Below are 21,806 nucleotides of genomic sequence, written 5' to 3'. Positions count from 1 at the left end.
AGTCTCAGAACGTTGTGCTTTTCTAAGAATGTATCCATTTCTTCCAGGTTGTCCATTTTATTGGCATATAGTAGTAATCTCTCATGATCCTTTGTATTTCTGCACTGTCAGTTGTTACTACTCCTTTTTCATTTCTAATTCTGTTGATTTGAGTCTTCTCCCTTTTTTTCTTGATGAGTCTGGCTAATAGTTAATCAACTTTGTTTATCTTCTCAAAGAACCATAGTTTTATTGGTCTTTGCTATTGTTTCCTTCATTTCTTTTTCATTTATTTCTGATCTGATCTTTATGATTTCTTTCCTTATGCTAACTTTGGAGAGTTTTTTTGTTCTTCTTTCTCTAATTGCTTTAGGTGCAAGGTTAGGTTGTTTATTTGAGATGTTTCTTGTTTCTTAAGGTAGGATTGTATTGCTATAAACTTCCCTCTTAGAACTGCTTTTGCTGCATCCCATAGGTTTCGGGTTGTCGTGTTTTCATTGTCATTTGTTTCTAGGTATTTTCTGATTTCCTCTTTGATTTCTTCAGTGATCTCTTGGTTATTTAGTAGCATATTGTTTAACCTCCATGTGTTTGTATTTTTACAGTTTTTTTCCTGTAATTGATATCTAGTGCTAACAGCCATAAAAGGGGAAATAGACAGTAACACAATAATAGTAGGGGACTTTAACATCCCACTTTCACCAATGAACTGATCATACAAAATGAAAATAAATAAGGACATACAAGCTTTAAATGACACATTAGACTAGATGGACTTAATTGATATTTATAGGACATTCCATCCAAAAACAATATAATACACTTTCTTCTCAAGTGCTCATGGAAGATTCTACAGGATAGATCATATCTTAGGTCACAAATCCAGCCTTGCTAAATTTAAGGAAATTGAAATCATATAATAAATTCATTCTTTATCATCTAGATGATCATTTGGATGGTATGTTATTTCAACGCTGGTTTTTTTGATGTTGTTTTTTATAATCTCTCCGGCACCTGGTTGGCCTCTCTTACTTGTTTATAGGCTAATAATAAAGAAGAGAGGCAGATTTATTAGGCAAAAAATGTGTTTTTGCCTAGCAAAAGCTCAATACTGCCATGTAAGAAGTAATTTCCTTGATATTTAAATAGTTTCAAGCATAGAAAGTGATGGCAAGCTTCCCAGTTTATATAAAGTTAGTGAAACTCTGATAGCAAATTCTGACAAATAGAGCATGTACACACACACACACACACACACACACACACACACAAACTATAAATGAATCACACTTCTGAGTATAAAAAAAATTCTAGATTAACAGCTAAAAGAAATTCAGAAAATCAGAAATACAAGAATGGCTTAGTGTTGGAAAATATATTAGTATAATTGATCAAATCAGTAGGTCAACGGATTAGAAATTTTATGATCATCTTGATAGATTCTGAGAAGGCATGTGATAATGTCCAACATCCATTCTGGATAAAAATATTTAATAACGTTATGAATAAACATTGACGAGATCCCTTTACTGAGGCCCACTATCACTTCCACCATTTAACATCATTCTAGAACTGCTAGCCTACATAATTATTCAAGAAAGGAAATAAGCATAAATATTGGGAAAAAAGGAGTTGAAACTATGCTTCTTTTCAAACGATAAGATTGGCTATCTGCAAAACTCAAGAGACTCAACTAAAAATCTATCAAAACTAGGAAGTAAGTTTAGTAAGGTGGCTTGTTACAAAGAAACATAAAAATCAAACAGCTTTCCAACATACAGGTAATAACTACTTGGAAAACGTAATAGAAAAATAATCCCATTTAATAGTAACAAAATGACAAAATTTCTAGAAATAAACTTATTAAGAAAAGTATTGACAATACATGAAGAAAGTTATAAAATGTTAAGGAAGGTTAGAAGTATTAGGCCAATAAATGGAGATTTAATCTGTCTGCATGAGAAGATTTAATAGTAAAGATGTGAATCCTCATCAATTTATTGTAGAATGTTAACACAATCCTCCCACTAGGATTTGCTGTAAAACTTGACAAAATTCTCCAAGCATCCCAAAGCCTAGTACAGCTCCTGGCACCCAGTATGTACTCATTTTATGGATAAATGAAAGAATACCCAGGAATAATTTTAAAACAGAATGTTTTGAGGAGGAACTTGCATTACTGGATTTAAAATGCATCATAAGATTTTAATAATATTTTGCATTAAAGGTTGTAATATAAAGATCAAATCACAGAAAGTTCAGAAGTTTACACACACACAAACTTAAGATAAAGTTGCCCTTTCAAACATCCAGTAGAATTATGGATAATTTAATAAGTGTTATTTGTAAAATGCCTCACCATTTAGAAAAAATGAATTTAGATCTCTAGCACAAAATTTATGACAATAATTACATATTAATTAGAAAGAAGCATTATTTTAAAATGAGATAATGCAATTTTGTATATGCCATAGGACCATAATTAATCATTACAAATATGAATAGAAGAGAGAAGGGTGAAGCATGCATCACATTCTTATCAGTGAATATCTCTGGGGAGTAAGTATGAGTGACTTTTTCTTCCATGTGCTTTTTCCAGTTTTCTGTGATCACTTGAGAGACACAGGAGATAAGAATACAGACACTGATTTGAATCCTCATCACTTGCTGCCTGTGGTCAAATCATATAACTCCTCTGAGCCTTAATTTCTTCATCCACTAAAAATAGAGATATAAATACCTACCTTATCCATATGGTTATTGAGGTTATAATTTTATAACTTCATTTTTAAGGTGCAAACAAAGCTTGTCCACTTGCTACTTGACTTATGTTACCTGCCTGGCCCCTCTTGGCAACTGGGTTTGCCACCCTAGTCTAGACATAAATATTTAAGAAATCCTTCTGCTAACACTTCAAACAACAGCAACAACCTACTTCACAGGTCTATTATGAGGATCAAATACGAAAATACATGTAATGCATTTAGCATAGCCTCAGCATATAGTAAATGCTCAATTAATTTAGCTATTATTTCTTTCGTAATGAGGAAAATTTTATTAGGAAAAGAATATTTGAAATTGAGGCAGTGATGGTTATAGTAGGATGATTATATAGTAGGATGGTTATAGTATGACAGTATACTGCCACAGCTTCTGGGAAATCCAAACAGTGGTGGTTAAATCTAGTCTAAAATTGCTGGAGCTAATCTCAAATTTTGGATCCAGATCTTTGAATGTGAGGAAGATCCCACAAAATGTACAGGAAGTGCTGCACTGAGAGTATTCCATTAAGAAGAGATGTTTAGATTAAACTACTTTCATGTGTTCTAAATGGTAGATATAAATTCTACCAAAACCAATCAATAAATTTTCAAAAGTAGCCAAGAAATGAAAACTCTCATTTTTCCTGGAGAAAACTAGAAACTCGCCCTCCCCCCAACCCCAGACCAAAACTCTGTGTCTATTTTAAAATAATATGATAAGCAGTGAGACTCAGGAAGAGGAAGAATGGTCAAGAGAAAGAACTCTGGGACTTTGGAAACGAGGGTTCAAGTCTCAGCTATGCCACCAGCTGGGTAAATATATCAGGAAGCCATTTAACCTACTGTGCCTCTGTTTCCTCATCTGTAAAGTTATGTAATTGTGTTAATGGATCACCAAGTCTTTTTCCGGTTTCACTGTTTTATAACTTTTGGATTTGAAATTAATATTCCCCAAATAGAAATATTTAATTACAATCAAGGCTGATACACAGCCTAAAACAACAGCAACAACAGCAACAACACAAACTCTACAAGTCAGGTGAAGTGTTGTCATCACAACTGGTATAAATAAAGGTGCAAATTCTGCTCAGTCTCTGCCCAGCAAGCAGATCTATTAAAGTAAAGAAATCTGAATTTGGAAACTCTGATTCCTTTCCTTAGTCGTCCAGAACTTAAATCTTTTTCTCTGTGTAAGATTCAGGTTTATGTATATTCATTTCTTCAACCACTTATTAAGAGGCTGCAATGCAGTGTGCAAGGCGCCAGGGATATCAAGACAAGCAAACCAAGTTCTTGCCTTCAGGTAGTCAAGCTTAACTGTTGACCTAAGCTTAAAACACACATTTTAAACAGATAGTTCACCTTGTTTTTTAGCTTGTAGTTCTGAGAGAAGCCGCTCTTTCACAGCTTTAATGGCTGCTTCAGTGGCCTCAGCTATAGTATTTCTGGTTAGCGTTTCGAGGGCTTTATCAAAACGTGGTTGGACAAGTTTATCGTAGTCAACTACCTGCAAAGAATATTTGAGAAAACCAACATAAGCACAAGTTACTCTGAATATTAAGCACACTGTTCATCTACATCTATTTCTATAGCTATACCTATCCATCTCAAAAATCTTAATGCTGCTGGAGGTATGTTATTCTCAGAATTCAGTGATTTTTGAGTACTTGCTTTCACAGAAATTCAATATATATATAAATATATATTTATATTTGTATGATCATGTAATATACATTCAAATTACATGTATATTTTTAAAATCAACATTTTATGGATAATCTACATATAATTAAAGGCACCCATTTTAAGTACAGAGTTTGATGAGTTTTTACAAATATATACATGACGACCACAATCAAAATATAGAACATTTATATCACCCCAAAAAGTTCCCTCTCATCCCCCTTTATAGTCAGTTCCTGGCACCTGGCAACCACTTTGTTTTCTGTCACTATAAATTAGTTTTGCCTTTTCTAGAATTTCATATAAATAGAACCATACAGTGTATAATCTTTTCCAAGCTTTCTTACCTTAGCATAATGTTTTTGAGATTCATCAGTGTAACTGTATATCTCAGTAATCTATTCCTTTTTGTTTTTGAGTAGTATCATTGTATGAATATACCATAGTTTTTAATCCATTCATCATGGACATTTGGGTTGTTTCCAGTTTTGGCAATTTAAAAGTACCAATGAACATTTGTGAGAAAGTCTTTTTGTGGACATTACGTTTTCACATCTCTTGGATAAATGCTGAGGAGTAGAATTACTGGGTCATATGATTAAGTGTATGTTTGACTTTATAATAAATAAAGCACTAAACTGTTTCCAGAGTGGTTAAAGCTATTTTAAAGTCCTAGCAGCAAAGTATGAAAATTGAAGTTATTCCACCTCATCACCAACACTTGGTTTTGTGAATCTTTCACATTTTAGCCACCCTAGTTGGTGTGAAGTCTCATTGCAGTTTAAATTTACATTTCCCTAATCACTGACAATTTTGAGCTTCTTTTTATGAGCTTATTGGTCATTCACTTACCCACATGTTTTTAAGCATATGTTCAACTTTTGCCTAGTTAAAAAATTAGGTTAGAATTCTACATATATTTTGAATATAAGTCCTTTGTTAGGTAGATTATATACTTAATACTGAATGTTGGGCTGTTAGATTTATATATGCCTTTTAAGTTTAAATAATATTTCCATACTTCTAGATTCAATTTTGCTTTTCCTTCAATATGCTTATATTACTTTATTCCATGCCAACAAAAATACATCCACACCATCATTTTTAATGGATGAACAGTACTGTATTAGATGAATATATTACAACTTAATATTTAACTAAAATACCAATTATATTTAGATATACATGATTTTGTTATTATAAACTAGGTTATGAAGAACATAGTTATGTATATGTCTTTGATAGTTTCTTCAGGAAAAACATATAGTTCAAAGGATATGTATAGATTTTAGGCTTTTATATGTATTTCCAATTGCTATCCCTAATGATTATACCCTAACCAGCAATGTATGAGAAATGTACTTTCCCAATCCTAGCCACACATCAATACTGGTTGTTAATATGATTTTTCAACAGTGAGATTGACATGACATATATCTGTTTTTTTTGGCCTCTCCCTGGTTATCAAGGTGATACTCCTTTTCTCATGTGTAATGGCTATTTGGATCAACTATTTTGTGAACTGCCTGTTTGCTATCATTTTCCATTGGGGCTTTTACATATTGATTTGTAAAACCTCTTTACATTTTAAAATTATAATTCTTTTGTCTGACACATACTGTGATGGTCTTAAAACATGTCCACAAATGCTTTAATATTCCTTTCTTCAGAAGGTGAAGCCTAATTCCCCTCTTCTTTAGTGTAGGCAGGACTCAATGACTTACTTCAAATGAATATAGTATGGTGCATTTTTCATTTAAAAAGGGAAATGGGGGCTTCCCTGGTGGCGCAGTGGTTGAGAGTCTGCCTGCCGATGCAGGGGACACGGGTTCGTGCCCCGGTCCGGGAAGATCCCACATGCTGTGGGGCAGCTAGGCCCGTGAGCCATGGCTGCTGAGCCTGCGCATCTGGAGCCTGTGCTCTGCAACGGGAGAGGCCACAACAGTGAGAGGCCCGCGTACCGCAAAAAAATAAATAAATAAATAAAAATAAAAAGGGAAATGGCAAACCACAGAATGGTAGAAAATATTCATAATGTTTATTAGAAAATATTCATAATGTTTATAATAAAAAAAAATCTGTACATAGACAACATAAGGAACTCCTACCAATAATATGCAAAAAAGTTAAAAATGGGCAAGAGGCTTGAACAAAGTGAACAAACACTTCAAAAAGTGAATATCTGAATAACATGAAAAAATGTTGAACCTCATTAGTCATCAGGGAAATGCAAATTAAAACCTCAGTGAGATATACCCACTAGGATGGCTAAAATTAGAAAGACTGACCATAACAAAAGTTGGCAGGAATGTGGAACTCTCATACACTGCTGGTAGGATAGTAAATTGGTAGGACTGGTCTTGAAAACAGTTTGGCATTTTCTACACAAGTTGACTATGTATGTATACCTTATGTCCCAGAAATTTTACTCCTAGATATACCTTCAAACTATATAAAGATATGCATGTATACACCAAGAAACAGGTACAAGACTGTTTATAGCAATGTTATTCACAATTCCCCGAACTGAATCAACCTAAGTTTTATTGACACTCAAATGGATAATAAATCATAATATAATTCAATCAATAGAATACAATAAAATAATAAAAATAAGCTATAGCTATAACATGCATAAATATCACAATTATAATGTTAAGTGAAAGAAGCTAGACACAAAAAACATAAACTGTTTTAAGTCCATAAAGTTAAAAAATATGCAAAGCTAATCTATGGTATTTGAATGTGTGCTTACATGGTAAAACCATAAAAGAAAAGTACAGAAGTGAGTATCATAAAGTTCAGGGCAGTGGTTACCTTTGTGGAAGGAGTAAGAGGACTGATATTAGAAAGAGGCATAAGGCGGCTTCTGGGGTTCCGTGTCTGACCTAGGTGGTGGTTACATGGGGGGTTGTTTTGTGATATTTCAATGAGCTTCACTTTTCTGTATGTTTGTCATATTTTACAATAAAAAAGTTAAAAGCAAGTAGGAAATGTTACCCCTGTGTTTAAAAGAATTTAATAGCATTTGGAATAAATTCAAACTCCTTCCCAGGGCCTGCACTGTCTGACTACATCTTCAGCCATCTCCACCTTGTGCTGTTCCTCCTTTCACACTACATGCTCCAGCCACACTGGCCTTCATATAACTCCTCTACATTCCAATTCCTCATCAAATCCTTTGGCTCTATCTTCAAATTATATCCCAAATCTGCCCACTTCTTACCACCTCTACTGCTATCACTCTGGTCTAAGCTAAAAGTAATTTCTCTTCACTTACCGAAGGTGGAGAATAAGATCACTGAGGGGAGAGGTCAAGGAACTGTCAGGTCAATGTGTTGGGAGGGTCATCTTTGTAGATAGTGAAATTACCAAGAATGATGACAGGAATGAGTGTGTGGAGGAAGGGTCGGTGGGCCAGGAGGGGTGTAACCCAGGGAACAGGAGATGAGTGAAACCAAGAAAGGTAATGGGTGGCACAGTCTGCATGACATAGCAGTCAAATCTGGGGACTTTCGGGAGTGGCTATGGTCTGGAAGCTGCACTAAAGCATCGAGGAAGATGCCTTCCCCACTCCAAGCCCAGTGGAACAATTACCCAGTTGACAGTATAAAATTAAGAAAGCTGAGCACAGGGAATTCCCTGGCGGTCCAGCAGTTTGGACTCCGTGTTTTCACTGCTGAGGGCCCAGGTTCAATCCCTGGTCAGGGAACTAAGATCCCACAATCTACGCTGTGCGGCTAAAAAGAAATTTTTAACTTAAAAAAAAACAGAAGAAAGAAACACCTATCAGGCTGCAACAGAAGAATGATTTATTGAAGTTGGAGTTTGGGGGGTTTAAAAAAAAAAAAGAAAACTGAGTACAAATCCTAAAAGTCCTAAAATCCCACAAAGTATAATCAAGTATAGATAGGTAGAAAGCTAGTTAGGTAGCTAGCTAAGTAGTTACCTTTCCTTTGTAATGTTTTGCAAGCAGATTGCTAAGTGTTGTTTTCCCTGAAGACTGAGGTCCAAATATGAACACTTTAAATGGTGGTGCTGGCATAGGTGGAAGAAGATAGGGACGTGGGTTCAATAAAAATGTTTTTAATGCTTCTTCTGATGAAAGCCAGTATATTTTACCTAGAAAACTTAAAAAATGACATTATCATAAACAACTGAAAAGAGGTATGGGCAAGTTTTTAAATTAAATTCTGAAAATCTTACTTACCTCACAGAAAACTCTGGCAATCCTTGAAAAATTTTACCTTCTTTTAAAGTCACCGGACATGTATGTCCCCATCTGCTTCTCTGCCATCTGTATCTCGGTGCAATAAGTTTACAAGCTGCAAGAGTACGGAACAGCTCATCCTGTTAATAGCAAACAACATTAAAAATGTGGGCATAAGTTTGGCTGAAATTCACATTATTATTTCATTTCTTCTTTGATCATGTTCTACTATTTAAGAAATAATTCATAAAGGAAATTTTGGTTTTTTCCTCAATTGCAACCATTCTGTACTTGTCCAAAATTTAATAAGACAAATAGTTTTCATTTCTGTTTTAAGACCTTGTTTAAATTTTACTGAGCATTTTCTCTTGTAGGGTAGAATGAGCATAAGGTGGATAGAGCATTTTCTATTATCTGTTTCAGGAAACAGATTCTGAAAAATTCTTATTGAAAAGGTTTGAAAACATACCAGAATCTTAGCTAATTTACATAAGTTTTAAAATAGGAAGATGTTACATGCAGATTTGCATTGACTTAGCTGTTTCATTCTTCTTAAATGTAAAGTCTCCCTCAGCAATCCTCTGTTCGTCACCTGCAGAGTAGCTAAGAACCACTTCCCTACCGACTGCAGACTGCTGAGAGGGTCACTGTCCTAGCGCTACCTTGGCAGGGACAAGAGAACTGGAGGGAAACGACATGGTAGGCAACTGCAAGGGGGACAGGTCCAGGCTGGCTCCCTCCCACCTTCAGATGTGGATCTCACATGTATTGCTGGTTCCAGAGCTGACTGTGGAGGACAGATGAGAATGGAAGCTCTGGTCTTGCCTGCACTGCTGCAGTATATGAGAGCAAAGAGGCATGCTGGTTTCGGGGATGTTGCATGGATGTCCCCACCTGAAGGCTGGAAGAAGCTAGATGGGAAGGAAACTGTCAATGCTTAGGGGAGCTGAATGACACTGAGAACCTTGTCGGTGGGGCACATTTGGCTACCACCCTTCTCCATGAGTCCACAGACAACGAGCTAGGGACTGAAATGTACCCAGTTAAGACAGGAAGCAGGCACTTTTTCCTTATCATCCCTATTTCCTGTCCAAACTTGAAGAAAGTGTGTGAATAGCAGACCATGCTCCTCTCTCAACTTTGAGCCCCCGAGGCTACATATCTAGCGGGGGCTGAGGGGCGATGAAAAGATGAGCTTTCAAATGAGTTCGATATCACAGCCGTAAAAATGATCATGACTGTCTCTGGTTAAAGGCAGACTGAACACATATACATTTGTGTTTGCTTTTTTCCTAAAACCTTGCAAAAATGACAGCAGAGGAATGAAAAAAGAAATGAACTCACGAGGACACGGAGACTGGGAGAAGAGACCAGAGGAGCTGACAGCTAAGCAGCCGCAGCTATATACTTTTGTGTGTAGCTCCCTAGGCCCTCAGAGCTCATTGTGGTGAGCCCTGGAGACCCGCTGGACAGATCTTGTCAATATTTCTTTACCTTGTAGCCTAGCTCCTTGGTCTTCTCCTCCAACAAGGCGTATCTCTCTGTTTCGTGCCTGCTGCGCTGCCGGTGGCCAACCACGTGCTTGTTCGTGATGAGAAATTTCCAGCTGCTTCTGATAGTGGTTATGCTTTTCGATTTTGGTGTCAAAGTGCTTGAGCTCTTCCCAAAAGGATTCCAGTTCCTTCTCTGTGAAGTTGGCTGACCTGGCCAGGTTCCACAGATCCATCACCTGGGGCTCGTCGAACCTGCCTTGGCGCCGCAGCCCCGGTGGCCGACTTTCTGCAGGTGGTCGAAGTCCTGGCTTATGTCCCGCAGCCTGTCCTTCACTCGGCATGTCTGCTCTGCAGCACATTCTCCTGGCTGTGGGTCATGTCGGCGGGACTGACGACGTTTTCCTTAATTTCTTCTGTCCTGCTCAGGGTCTCCTGAAGGTCCTTATTCTCCTGGACCTTCTCCCTGTGATGCTGAAACTCCCACCACGACTGGTCCAGTTCTTCATTGAAAAACCTCCCGAAGGTCTTCGCCTTGTGCCACAGCTTCTCCAGCCGGGGGTCCTCCAGGCTGTGGTCCTCGGTGCCGGGGCTGAGGACGTTGCTGCTCACGGCTGGCCTGGGCGTCGTTTCTCCTGTCCCGACCAAACTTGGCCAGGATAACGTTGAGACTGCTGATAAGTTTTGCTTCTTTCTCTCCATCTTCATCTAAGCCTTCAGCCTTCAATCTCTTCCTCTTAAATTCGTCCCTTTCGCGTATGTATCTTGAAGCTCAAGCTTATATCTTGATCAGCATGGAGCTCGCACAATTTCACAGGAGAAAGATTAAGCCGCTGGGCCTTCCCCCACAGCTGATTCTGCTTCTCCTGGCGGAACTACCCCCGACCCGGGCTCGCGCTCCGAGGGCTGCGCGGGCTCATTCTTATCCCGCGAGAACTTGCCGCCGTGGCCGGCGGCCCGCCGGGCCTGGGAGGCGGCGGCGGCGGCGGCGGCGGCGGCGGCGGCGGCGGCGGCGGCGGCGGCGGCGGCGGCGGCGGCGGCGGCGGCGGCGGCGGCGGCGGCGGCGGCGGCGGCGGCGGTGGTAGTAGTAGTTGCCGGAACTCGCGCAGCGCAGCCCGGACCCTCCGCGATGCCGTCTTCCTCCTCTGGAAGCCGAGACCCCGGCAATTGCGGGTCGGAAAAGCCCCCAGGTTTTCTGAATACTTTAAATTTTCCCTTCAGTTATGACCTAGAAGTGACTCAGTACCTCAGTACAGAGCTTCTGTGTGCATCAGGCCCACCTTTCCTCCTCTTCAGCACCAGTTCGTGTTACATATTCCAGCTATATTCAGCCATTAAGATCTAGGGATTACACAGTACAAAATAACAAAATGACCTCTTTCCTTAAATTTATTTCCACAATTTATTTGAATTATAATATCTATGATTCTGGTATTAGTTTTTTTATTTCTATTTTTATAGGTGAATCTAAACTTCCCAGAATAGATCATATCCTCCACTTAAAAGTCCTGGTAGCCCTTTTAGCACTTGGCAATTATAATTTGATCACCATCACATCCACAATACATCAGGGCCAGGAACACAGTAGTTATTTTAAAAATTGGTTGAATGATTGGGGAAACGAATGAGTATAGAGTTGAGGGCTTTTATGTCTTTGCTTTCTTTGGTGCTGCAAAATTTTGAAACTGAACTTGGGTTTCTTTATTTCTTATTATTCCTGTGGTTGGTTGATCTGATTTTATTGTCTTTCTTTGTTTCAAAACTTTTGTTGTGTTTAGTGTCTACAAGAATATTGTGCCAATATTACAGCTTCCCAAATATCAAATCCATTTTTATAAAAGGTATCCTGAGAGCCTTTTAAACCTTGAAAGGATACAAATTAAGGTCACAACATATAGTGAAAGGGTAGACTTTCAAACAGTTAAAAATAACTTACATTTTCCATCGTGTCATTAATTTCTTCCTCTGCACTCTGAAGTTTGGTTAAAACAGCTGCTCTTTTTAGGTTCAGATATTTAAGTCGATCCATAACTGTCTAAATTTAAAGAACAAGTCTTTTAATACATTGGCATTTGAACATCTCAAATGTCCTGAAAAAGTCATGAGCTCATGTGTAGAATACTGCCTTGTTCTTCCTAGCTTCTGGTAGTTTGCCGACAATGTTTGGTGTTGCTTGGCTTGTAGATGCATCCCTCCAATCTCTGCCTCTGTTGTGACATAGCCATTTTCTCCCTGTGTTCATGCGTCTCTTCTCTTATAAGGATGCCAGCCATATTGGATTAGGACCAATCCTAATTCACTATGGCCTCACCTTAACTTGATTACATCTGAAAAGATCCTATGTCCAAATGAGGTCACACTTACAGGTATTGAAGGTTAGCTCCTCAACATATATTTTTGGGGATACAGTTCAACCCATGAGAGTCTACCCTTTGGTCCCCAAATATTCATGCCCTTCCCTTGTTAATTCCCTAATTTATGTGAGAATCCTTATCTCATTGGTATTGAGCTTCTCCATGTAACTTGTTCTGGCCAATAGAATGTGGGCAGAAGTGCCAGGGTGCCATTGCTGGCCGGGGCCTCTAGGCTTGGCAAGTTTCAACCAGGCCTGTTGGAACTTCTGCCCTTTACCTTGAGGAAAGTGTGTCCCAGGTTGTAAAAAGTAGTCAAATTCTGGATATATTTTGAAGAAGAAGCCTGCTGTATATGCTGATGGGTTGGATGTGGGATATGAGAAAAAGAGAGGAGCAGCTGGAAGGATGGATGTGACATATACTGAGAGGGGAAAACTGTGGGAGGAGTGTATTTGGGGCAGGGTGGTGGTGATGGCGGATCAGGACTTTTATCTTGCACATTTAATCTGAGATGACAATTATACTTCCAATTGGATATATTGGATATATTTAGTAGCAGTTAATTATACAAGTGTGAAATTCAGGGGAAAGGTCTGGTATAGTAATTTGAATTTAAGAGTTGCCAGCATTTAGAAGGTATTTAAAGCCATTGGGTTGGATGAAGTCTCCTAAGAAATGAGGGTAGACAGAGAAGAGTGCTCAAGGAATGAGTTCTGGGATCCTCCAACTCTAGAGGTTAGAGATGTAGAGTGTTAGAGGTAGAATGAGCTATAGTAGTGTGGGGTCCCAGAAGACAAGGGAAGAAAGGAGCAGGAAGGAAGAAGTGATGAGCTGGGTCAAATATTGCTTCTAGGTGAATTAGATGAAGACCAAATAGTCACCACTGGCTTTGATCAGGAGATCACGGATGAGCTTGGCAAGAGCATATTCTAAGTGAGGAGCTTCTCCCTAATTTGGTTGCACCACCAGCATTATTACTTATGTGGCCACCAGCCATATCAAACTAAAAATCTGGGCATTGCTTCTGACTTTTCTCTCTCCCTGTCCTCCTACATTAAGTAGCTCCCAGGTCTGTCTTCTGTCCATTCCCACAGTCACTACCCTAGGTTAGACCACCATCTCTTATCTGATGTGCTGCAAAAGTCAGAACTAGTCTTCCTCCCACCAACCTGCTTCTCCTCAGTTTTTCCTTTGCATTGCAGTCTGAGTGATCTTTCTTAAATGGAAGTAGAAGCATTTTACTCTCTGGCTTAAAACCTTTCACTGGCAGCCCACTCTCTCATGATGAGGTCTAAACTCTTCAACATGGCTTATGAGGCCTTTCTTGCTGCAACCCCTGCTTATTCCTAAAGTTTTGGCACTACTCCACTACTACTCCATCCCCCTAAAAACTCCTCCATCTTCCAGTCCTTCATTCATTTCCTAGAACTCACTAGGCTCTTTTTTGCCTCTGGGGCTTCACACAGACCCTTCCCTCAGCCTGGAACACTGTCCCACCTTCCTCCCCTCACCAGCCCTCACGGTCTAATTCTTACTCATCCTTAGAGTTTCAATTTAGAAATAATTACAAACACATGGCCTTCCTCACGAGATTAGGTCCTGTCCTTTTGCCATGAGCTCCTATAGTACCTTGTACCTCCCAGATGATAACACAAACTGCCCTTGAAATATTTATTTTCCCCCAACATATTGGATACTGTGTGAGGGGAGGGACTTCTCCGACCCCTTCCCATCTGTATCCCTAGAGCTTATCATAATGCTGCACACCTATTAGGTGTTTAAGAAGAAGGTAATGTATTTTTGTATTATTTTGTATTGGACTGTATATTTTTTGCTTTTATTTTTTTATGTAATGTATATTTTTGTATTTTGTAATTTTTATGATGCATATTATTTTGTATTATTTTTGTATTTTGTACTTTTGTGTTTTCTGGTTATTTTAAAACCATGAGTGTGTATAACTTTTAAATCAGAATGCAGATATTTTTAAAAAAGGCACAAGCTTATAGATACAGAAAGCAGATTGGTGGCTGCCAGAGGTGGGGGGTGGAGGATGGGAGGTAGACAAAATGGTTGAAGGAATTCAAAAGTATAAACTTACAGTTATAAAATAAATAAGCCCTGGGGATGTAGTGTATAGCATGGTGATGATAGTTGATAGTACTATATTGCCTATTTGAAAGTTGCTAAGAGAATACATCTTAAAAGTTCTCATCATAAGAAAAAAAAATTCTTTATGTATGGTGTCAGATGTTAGCTAGACTTATTATGGTGATCATTTCACAGTATCTACAAATATCGAACCATTATGTTGTATACCTGAAACTAATATAATGTTGTATGTCAATTATACCTCAGTTTAAAAAAAAAAAGAATGAAGATATTTACATTTTGGGGAAAAAAAGAAGTACCTTCTCTTCCTTAACATTCTAAGTGGGAAGTTATCACGTGAAATATATTTAAATGATGTATTTAGTATGGTTACCATAAACAGAAGAATTACTATTATGTTTTTGCCAAAAATCATGCATTAGTCTTTCAAATTCACACATTTAAAAAAAACCCTTTCCCAAGCATTTTTTGCTTTTTTTCTGATCATAAACATCTTGAACAAAAATCTTTCTGTATATCTCCATGTATTTCCTTAGAATAAATTACTAGAAATTGGGCCTCTTTGGACAGATGATAGACATTAAAAAGAATCTTTTGGGGCTTCCCTGGTGGCACAGTGGTTGAGAGTCCTCCTGCCAATGCAGGGGACACGGGTTCGTGCCCCGGTCCGGGAAGATCCCACCTGCCGCGGAGCGGTTGGGCCCGTGAGCCATGGCCGCTGAGCCTGTGCGTCCGGAGCCTGTGCTCCGCAAAGGGAGAGGCCACAACAGTGAGAGGCCCGCATACCGCAAAACAAAAAAAAATCTTTTGGATACATATATGCCGTATTATTTTCCAGGAAGATTGTGCCCTGTATGCTCCTACTGAAAGGGTATAAGAGCATTTCACAAACCCTCCCCACAATCCTGGATATTGGATAAATTTGTTAAATCTGCTAAGAAAATGCTGCTTTTTATTCTTTGTGCTGTTTGCATTTCTTTGACTAATAATATGATTATAGAAGTTTAAAAAAATATATCATTAGACATTTCTTGCTAAATTACCTGCGCATGCCCTTTACCTGTTTTTTCTATCGAGATGTTTGCTTTTTTCCTATTGAAATATCAGAAGTTTTAAAATATTTATAAAAGATACTCCGCATTTGTTTATAATAAGTATGGAAACTATTTCCCCTCATTGTCATTTGTTTAATAGTGAAAATAATATTGTATTTTCAAATATGCATATATTCTGTTTAAAAAAAGCTTTATTGAGATATAATTCATATACCATATAATTCATCCATTTAAAGTGTACAATTAAATGGTTTTTAGAACATTCAGAATTGTGCAACCATCACCACAATTAATCCTAGGACATTTTCATCACCCCCAAAATATACCCTATACCCATTAGTAGTCACTCCACATTTATCCTGGGATCTCCCACAGTGGTAAACCCACGCCCCCCACCCCCTGCCACTAAGGAACCACTTATCCATTTTTTGTCTTTGTAGATCTGCCTATTTTGGACATTTCATGTAAATGGAATCATATGATATGTGATCTTTTGTAACTTTTCTTTACTTAGCCTGTGTTCAAGATTCATCCATGTTGTAACATGTGTCAATACTTCATTCCTTTTTATTGCTGAATAATATTCCATTGTATGAGTATACCACATTTTATTTATCCATTCATCAGTTAATGGACATTTGTGTTGTTTCTACCTTTTAGCTATTGTGAATAGTGCTGCTATGAATATTCATGCACAAATTTTCATTTGAACACCTATTTTCAATTCTTTTGGGTATATACCTAGGACACGAATTGCTGAGTCACGTGGTAACTCCATGTTTAACCTTTTGAGGAACTGCCACACTGTTTTCCAGAGTGGCCACACCATTTACAATCCTACCAACTATGTACGGGTGTTCCAATTTTTCTACATCCTCACCAACACTTGTTATTTATTGTCTGTTTTGGTTTCTGTTTTTAATTTTAGCCATCTTAGTGGATTTGAAGTGGTATCTCATTATGGCTTTGGTTTGCATTTCCCTATGGCTCATGTTAAGCATCGTGTCCTGTGTCTATTGGCTGTTACCTGCTTTTCCTTTTCTTTGAGGCACTTTTGGTCACACAGATTTTAAATTCAAATGCGGTTTTGATTTAAATATGGACAGATGAATAAATACCACATCAAAATTTTAAGTGTCAAGATGAATTTTTCAAAAATAAATGGTATTAAAAAAGTAAATCTATTAATGATATTTATTAAAATAAGTATAATCCAGTTGATACTTTTTTGATTTTCCAAACTGTGGCATATTCTTACTAAGCATTGCACTTACCGTGAAGAGCTCCTCTGGGGGCTTATTTCCGTCTAGCTCAATGAGATACTGGGAATCGTGTTCAGCCATTACTTCCTGCAGATGATCGAACACAAGCCTCATCATTCAAGATCATTGGCAAAAGATCAGAATCTTAATATACCATGAAGAAATATTTAAAGCTAAATTATTTGCTTTATACTTGACATAATAGATGTTATTTTCAGGAGAGCTTTTACAAAAGTCTAAACTAGTCTTCTTACCATGAATTTTACTCTCTTTCTGTTTTATCCATTTTTCTCTACAGTGAAGTCTTAGAGTCTTTCCCAACAGAAGTGTTTTGGGGCATCTATCTCTCTGTATGTATTCATAGAATAATTTCTACCAAACTGCTAGCTGAAGAATGGGGTTGGTTCATTTCACTTTTTATTCCCCTGGCTGTGGGTGATGTTCAGTATCCAGATATCCATCTCTGTAAACTGCCAAACCATAACCTCTGTACAATTTTCCGTTAGACTCTTTCTTCTGCTTAACATTCATGGAGAATCTTTAGCCCTTATCTGCCATATGGTTTGTAAATGTTTTGCTTTGCTATGATTTATCTTTTGACTTTGTTTATGGTATCTTTTGCAATATAAAATATTTTTATGATGAAATCTGTTCTCATTGTTTCTGGATTTCCTTCCTTGCTTAAATTAGATTTTCTCTATCTCAAGGATATATTAATATTCTTATAAATTTTCTTCCACTATTTTTTTTACCATTAAAATCTAAAATCCAAGGGATTTTATTTTTTGACATTGACAATGTTGAACTGTATCTGAGTCTTGTGTTCCCAGAAAGTAGGGATGGTGGGGAGATAAGACCCACCTCCACCTTTCCTCAAAGACTCGGATAAGATCCATCTCCATCTTTTTTCATGATTCCCATAGGACCTGAGGGTGGCTCCCTTGTTTACCTGCCTCCATAAAACCCCAGCCCCCTTACTTTTCTTTGAGAAAGTCCTCCTTAATGAACATTCTCCCTGTTGCAATCGTCTGAACAAAATCATCTCCATAAATGTCCAGTACATTTTGTCTTTCATAATACTGCGCAAGGTCAGGTTCTAAGTATTTCTTTTCTTCTAGACAGAAGGCACATTATGTCTGCATTATTTATTTAACCATAAATAACCATGCTCTGAACAAGGAAGTACATTATGCTTTTCTGCATTTCATATACTTTCCTTAAGCTAGATTCTTAAGAATGGACTTACTAAGTCTAGGGTAGGAACAATCCTAAGGCTAAAGATCCTATACCAGGTCCGACCGGGAGTCAAGGTGGGATTCGAAGACAGGCGAGAATGAGGACTTAGCCTTGGATTACTCCTAAAGTAGGATATAAGCCAGAAAATGATGCAGGTTACTTTGCTCCCACTTGCTTTCCTCATGTCTTTTGAAGGAACACTGAATTTTGGTGGTATTGGCCTTCCAAGTGAATTGACATCTCAGCCAGGTCAGAGGAGACTGGAATTGCAGGCTCCTACCTTTGAAGGCTCTCCCACCTCCCTCCACACACACCAGCACCTTGGAATTACCTTACAAGACAAGCTATATACTATTCAGAAAGCATCACCTAGGCCTAACGTCTAGGTTCTTGGCTTTGAAATTCTTGCTCTGCTAGCACCAGGGCAATCGATTCTTATCTATGCTTTGCTGTAGGGCTTAGAATTTTTCCACTTCTGGGCTTTTTTCAGACGAGCTGTCTAAAAACCACTATACTAATTTCTATTCCTTTCAGCAGGGTATGAGAGTGTGTGCTTTACCATATATACTTGCTAGAATTAGTAATTCTTATTCCTTGTTCATCTTTTAAAATTTGATCATGGAAATATCTCTTAATTTAGATTAGCCTTTCTTTATTATCAGTAAAGCTGAACATTTTTCTACAGTCCTGTTACTCTTTTGTCTTTCATTTTTGTGAATTGTCTGCTCATATTTCTTGCCCATTTATCATCGGGAGGGTAAGACCTTACAGGTTTTAGAAAAATCATTTCTATGACCTTTTTTTTCACATTTAAAAAATTGAAGAATAGTTGATTTACAATGTGTTAATTTCTGCTGTACAGGAAAGTGAGTCACTATACATATATATACATTCTATTTTTAATATTCTTTTCCATTGTGGTTTATCACAGGATATTGGATATAGTTCCCTGTGCTATATAGTAGGACCTTGTTATTTATCCATTCTATATACACTGGTTTGCATCTGCTAACCCCAAACTCCCACTCCATCCCTCCCCCACCCACCCTCCCCCCACTTTGTTAACCCTGTCTGTTCTCTATGTCTGTGAGTCTATGACCTTTTACTATATCAAAGCTTTAAATCTTTTATCATAGTTGATGTGGATATTTTTCAAGTTTGTTGTCTTTTTATTTGAGTGAGGTGTTTTATAAAAATTTATTTCCAGAAGCTTTACATGTAATGAAACGGAAGCTGTTATTCTTTTTCCTTCGTGATCTCATCACTTGTTCAGCTGACCATCTGTTAAGCATTTACCACTCGCCAGAATTTGGGCACTGCCCTGGGCATTGGTGATGCTAGGATGTGAGACTTGGTCCCTATCCAACCTCCTGCCCATGAATATAGTTTTCTAATCTTCAGAATCTGATATTAATTATGCTTTATTTGATACCCAATGCCAGCCACTTAAGGAATATGTAAAATATTTTTGTTGAAGGAGAAAGAATATTATAGATAGACATGTAAATTACACTTAAGAAGCTATGTTTAAAGGCCGGGAATGGAAGAAGAAGAAGGGAGGAATCAAAGTCATACATAAGAAAACAAAAGCACTGAATCATTATGCTGTACACCTGAAACTAACACAATATTGTAAATCAACTGTATTTCAATAAAAAAAGAAACCAGTTTGGTTCTCATTTTTTGGCGGGGGCGGGGTGGGCAATGGTGATGAAAATGATCCATTCATTTGTCTCTAAAGATATATAAACATTATAAAACAGCATGAAACAAATTCTTTTAGTTTCTCTATCAGATGGGAAGAGGTAATTTGAGGACTGTTTTCTATTTTCTTTGTATTTCCATTGCTTAGCATGGTATCTGGCCAAATACCAGATAATAAATGTTTGTTGAATAAATCTCCAACATAAATTGGACAGAGTCTGCCCTGGATTTTTAACCATAAAAATATGCTTTTCAATAATCATAATTTCAGTAATCATACTTTTAAAATGCTAATTATTTTAATTAAAAATTTCCTATTATATAATGGCCTTATCATGTTTACAAATAATCATCTTTGAATGGGATAAACAGAGAAACCAGTCTGGGATAGCTCTTCTTTAGACTGCAATTTAACTAAATTAACAATTCCTTTTAAAATAAAAGATACACCTCAAGTGTACATTTGTTCTGATAAACCCATAAATGCTTTCACAAAACAATCTCTTGACATGGACTTTCCAGCCTACAACCATAAATAAATTCCCCTAATGACTTTTGAAAAATGCAATTTTCAGCAACATTCCTGCTTCGTAAGAGTAAAATAATATTGTTCTGTGAAACAGCTTTTGGAATGCAATCTTATTCTGATAGCATTTTACCAAGCTCAAGAGGAGGAGAATCAGGTAGATAATACATGAAGGGAAGAAATGTGAAAGTTATTTCAGGGTTAAAACACAGATACCAACATTCCCATTTTCAGCAATATATCTTGTTCTTACTTCTAAAGGGTGAAGAATTATTTCCTTATAAAATTTAACAATGCGTTCGATATTTTCCAAATAATCCTCAGGCCTCTGAACTAGATGTTGAAGAATTTCAGCCACCATCTGCATTTCAGCAATAAATGCCTAAATGGAAAAGATGTTAAATATATGTTAGTCGTTACTTTATTTACAAGTCATATCTCTCCCTCCTTATACCTAGATGCCCTTTTGGGATGAGAAGAAGGGAGAAGGGCAGATTAGAAACAGGATTTTTATTTTAGAGACATAGAACACCCCTGAAGTTCCTTAATCAGATGGAATAAAGCTTTAAATTCACTTGGATACTTACTAATTTCTTTTTGCTCCCCAATAAGTAGGGAAGAGTAAAGGAATAACATCATATTTTTAGAGACAAAGAAATTAGATTTTTTATGAATACCTGAGCTTGTAGCTCATTCATTCATTGATTCATTCATTTAATAAAGCTTAAGTGCCTACTCTGTGCCAGACACTGTTCGAGGAGCTTGAGAGATGACAGAGAACAAAACTGGGGAACAGAACAGAACTGAGCCCTGGGGCTCAGAGAGTACATGTCCCAATTGAGGAAGACAGAGTATAAATAAGTAGACAAACAAATACCTCACAGGTTAGGCTGTGGTGGTAAGAGCTAAGAAGAAAGATGATGCAGGGGAGAGGGGATGGAGAGTGATGGGAGAAGGTGGTCATGAAAGGGTTCTCTGAAGAAATGACATTTGAGTAGAGCCACACAGATTTCTGGGGAAAGACTATTTCAAGGCAGAGGAAATAGTATGTGTAAAAGTTCTCAGCCCAAGGCCTGGTAGGCATTCAATATCATATTTATTATCTTATTATCATATTTGTTATCTTAATTACAATGGTATGCTTTATTCAGGCTAAAATGACACACTTTTTTTCCTATTTGCTGTGAGGTTTACCTTTTTAAAAAATCTGGTATATAGATGCTGACTTTTATCTAATGCCTTATTTGCACAGGGAAGATTATTTTATATTTTTAAAATAACAGTTTTTAAAAATTGAGATGTAATTGACATATAACATTACATTAGTTTCAGGTGTACAATATAATGATTCAATACAGTTGATCTTTGGGCAACGTGAATTTGAACTGCATGGGTCCACTTATAGGAGGATATTTTTCAATAGTAAATACCAT

At 37.4% G+C, this 21,806-nt stretch overlaps 1 protein-coding gene and 1 pseudogene across 1 annotated transcript in view; both read right to left on the bottom strand.

Annotated features, from left to right (window-relative positions):
• The window catches only part of AK9 (adenylate kinase 9), a 120,582-nt gene that overhangs the window by 78,789 nt on the left and 19,987 nt on the right, over nucleotides 1-21,806 (bottom strand). Inside the window, exons 8-13 of the mRNA XM_060030124.1 lie at nucleotides 20,627-20,755; nucleotides 16,920-16,994; nucleotides 12,061-12,159; nucleotides 8,635-8,774; nucleotides 8,374-8,554; nucleotides 4,104-4,248 (exon numbers count right to left, since the gene is read on the bottom strand). Of these exons, the coding sequence (XP_059886107.1) occupies nucleotides 4,104-4,248; nucleotides 8,374-8,554; nucleotides 8,635-8,774; nucleotides 12,061-12,159; nucleotides 16,920-16,994; nucleotides 20,627-20,755 (769 nt within the window). The remainder of the gene's footprint in view (nucleotides 1-4,103; nucleotides 4,249-8,373; nucleotides 8,555-8,634; nucleotides 8,775-12,060; nucleotides 12,160-16,919; nucleotides 16,995-20,626; nucleotides 20,756-21,806) is intronic.
• On the bottom strand, nucleotides 10,067-11,954 carry LOC138414265 (alpha-2-macroglobulin receptor-associated protein pseudogene; annotated as a pseudogene).

The sequence above is a fragment of the Delphinus delphis genome, chromosome 14, assembly GCF_949987515.2.
Source record: "Delphinus delphis chromosome 14, mDelDel1.2, whole genome shotgun sequence".
In the NCBI taxonomy this organism is placed as follows: Eukaryota; Metazoa; Chordata; class Mammalia; order Artiodactyla; family Delphinidae; genus Delphinus; species Delphinus delphis.
Note: the sequence above shows the minus strand (reverse complement) of the source record. Positions and strands in the feature narration are given on the sequence as shown.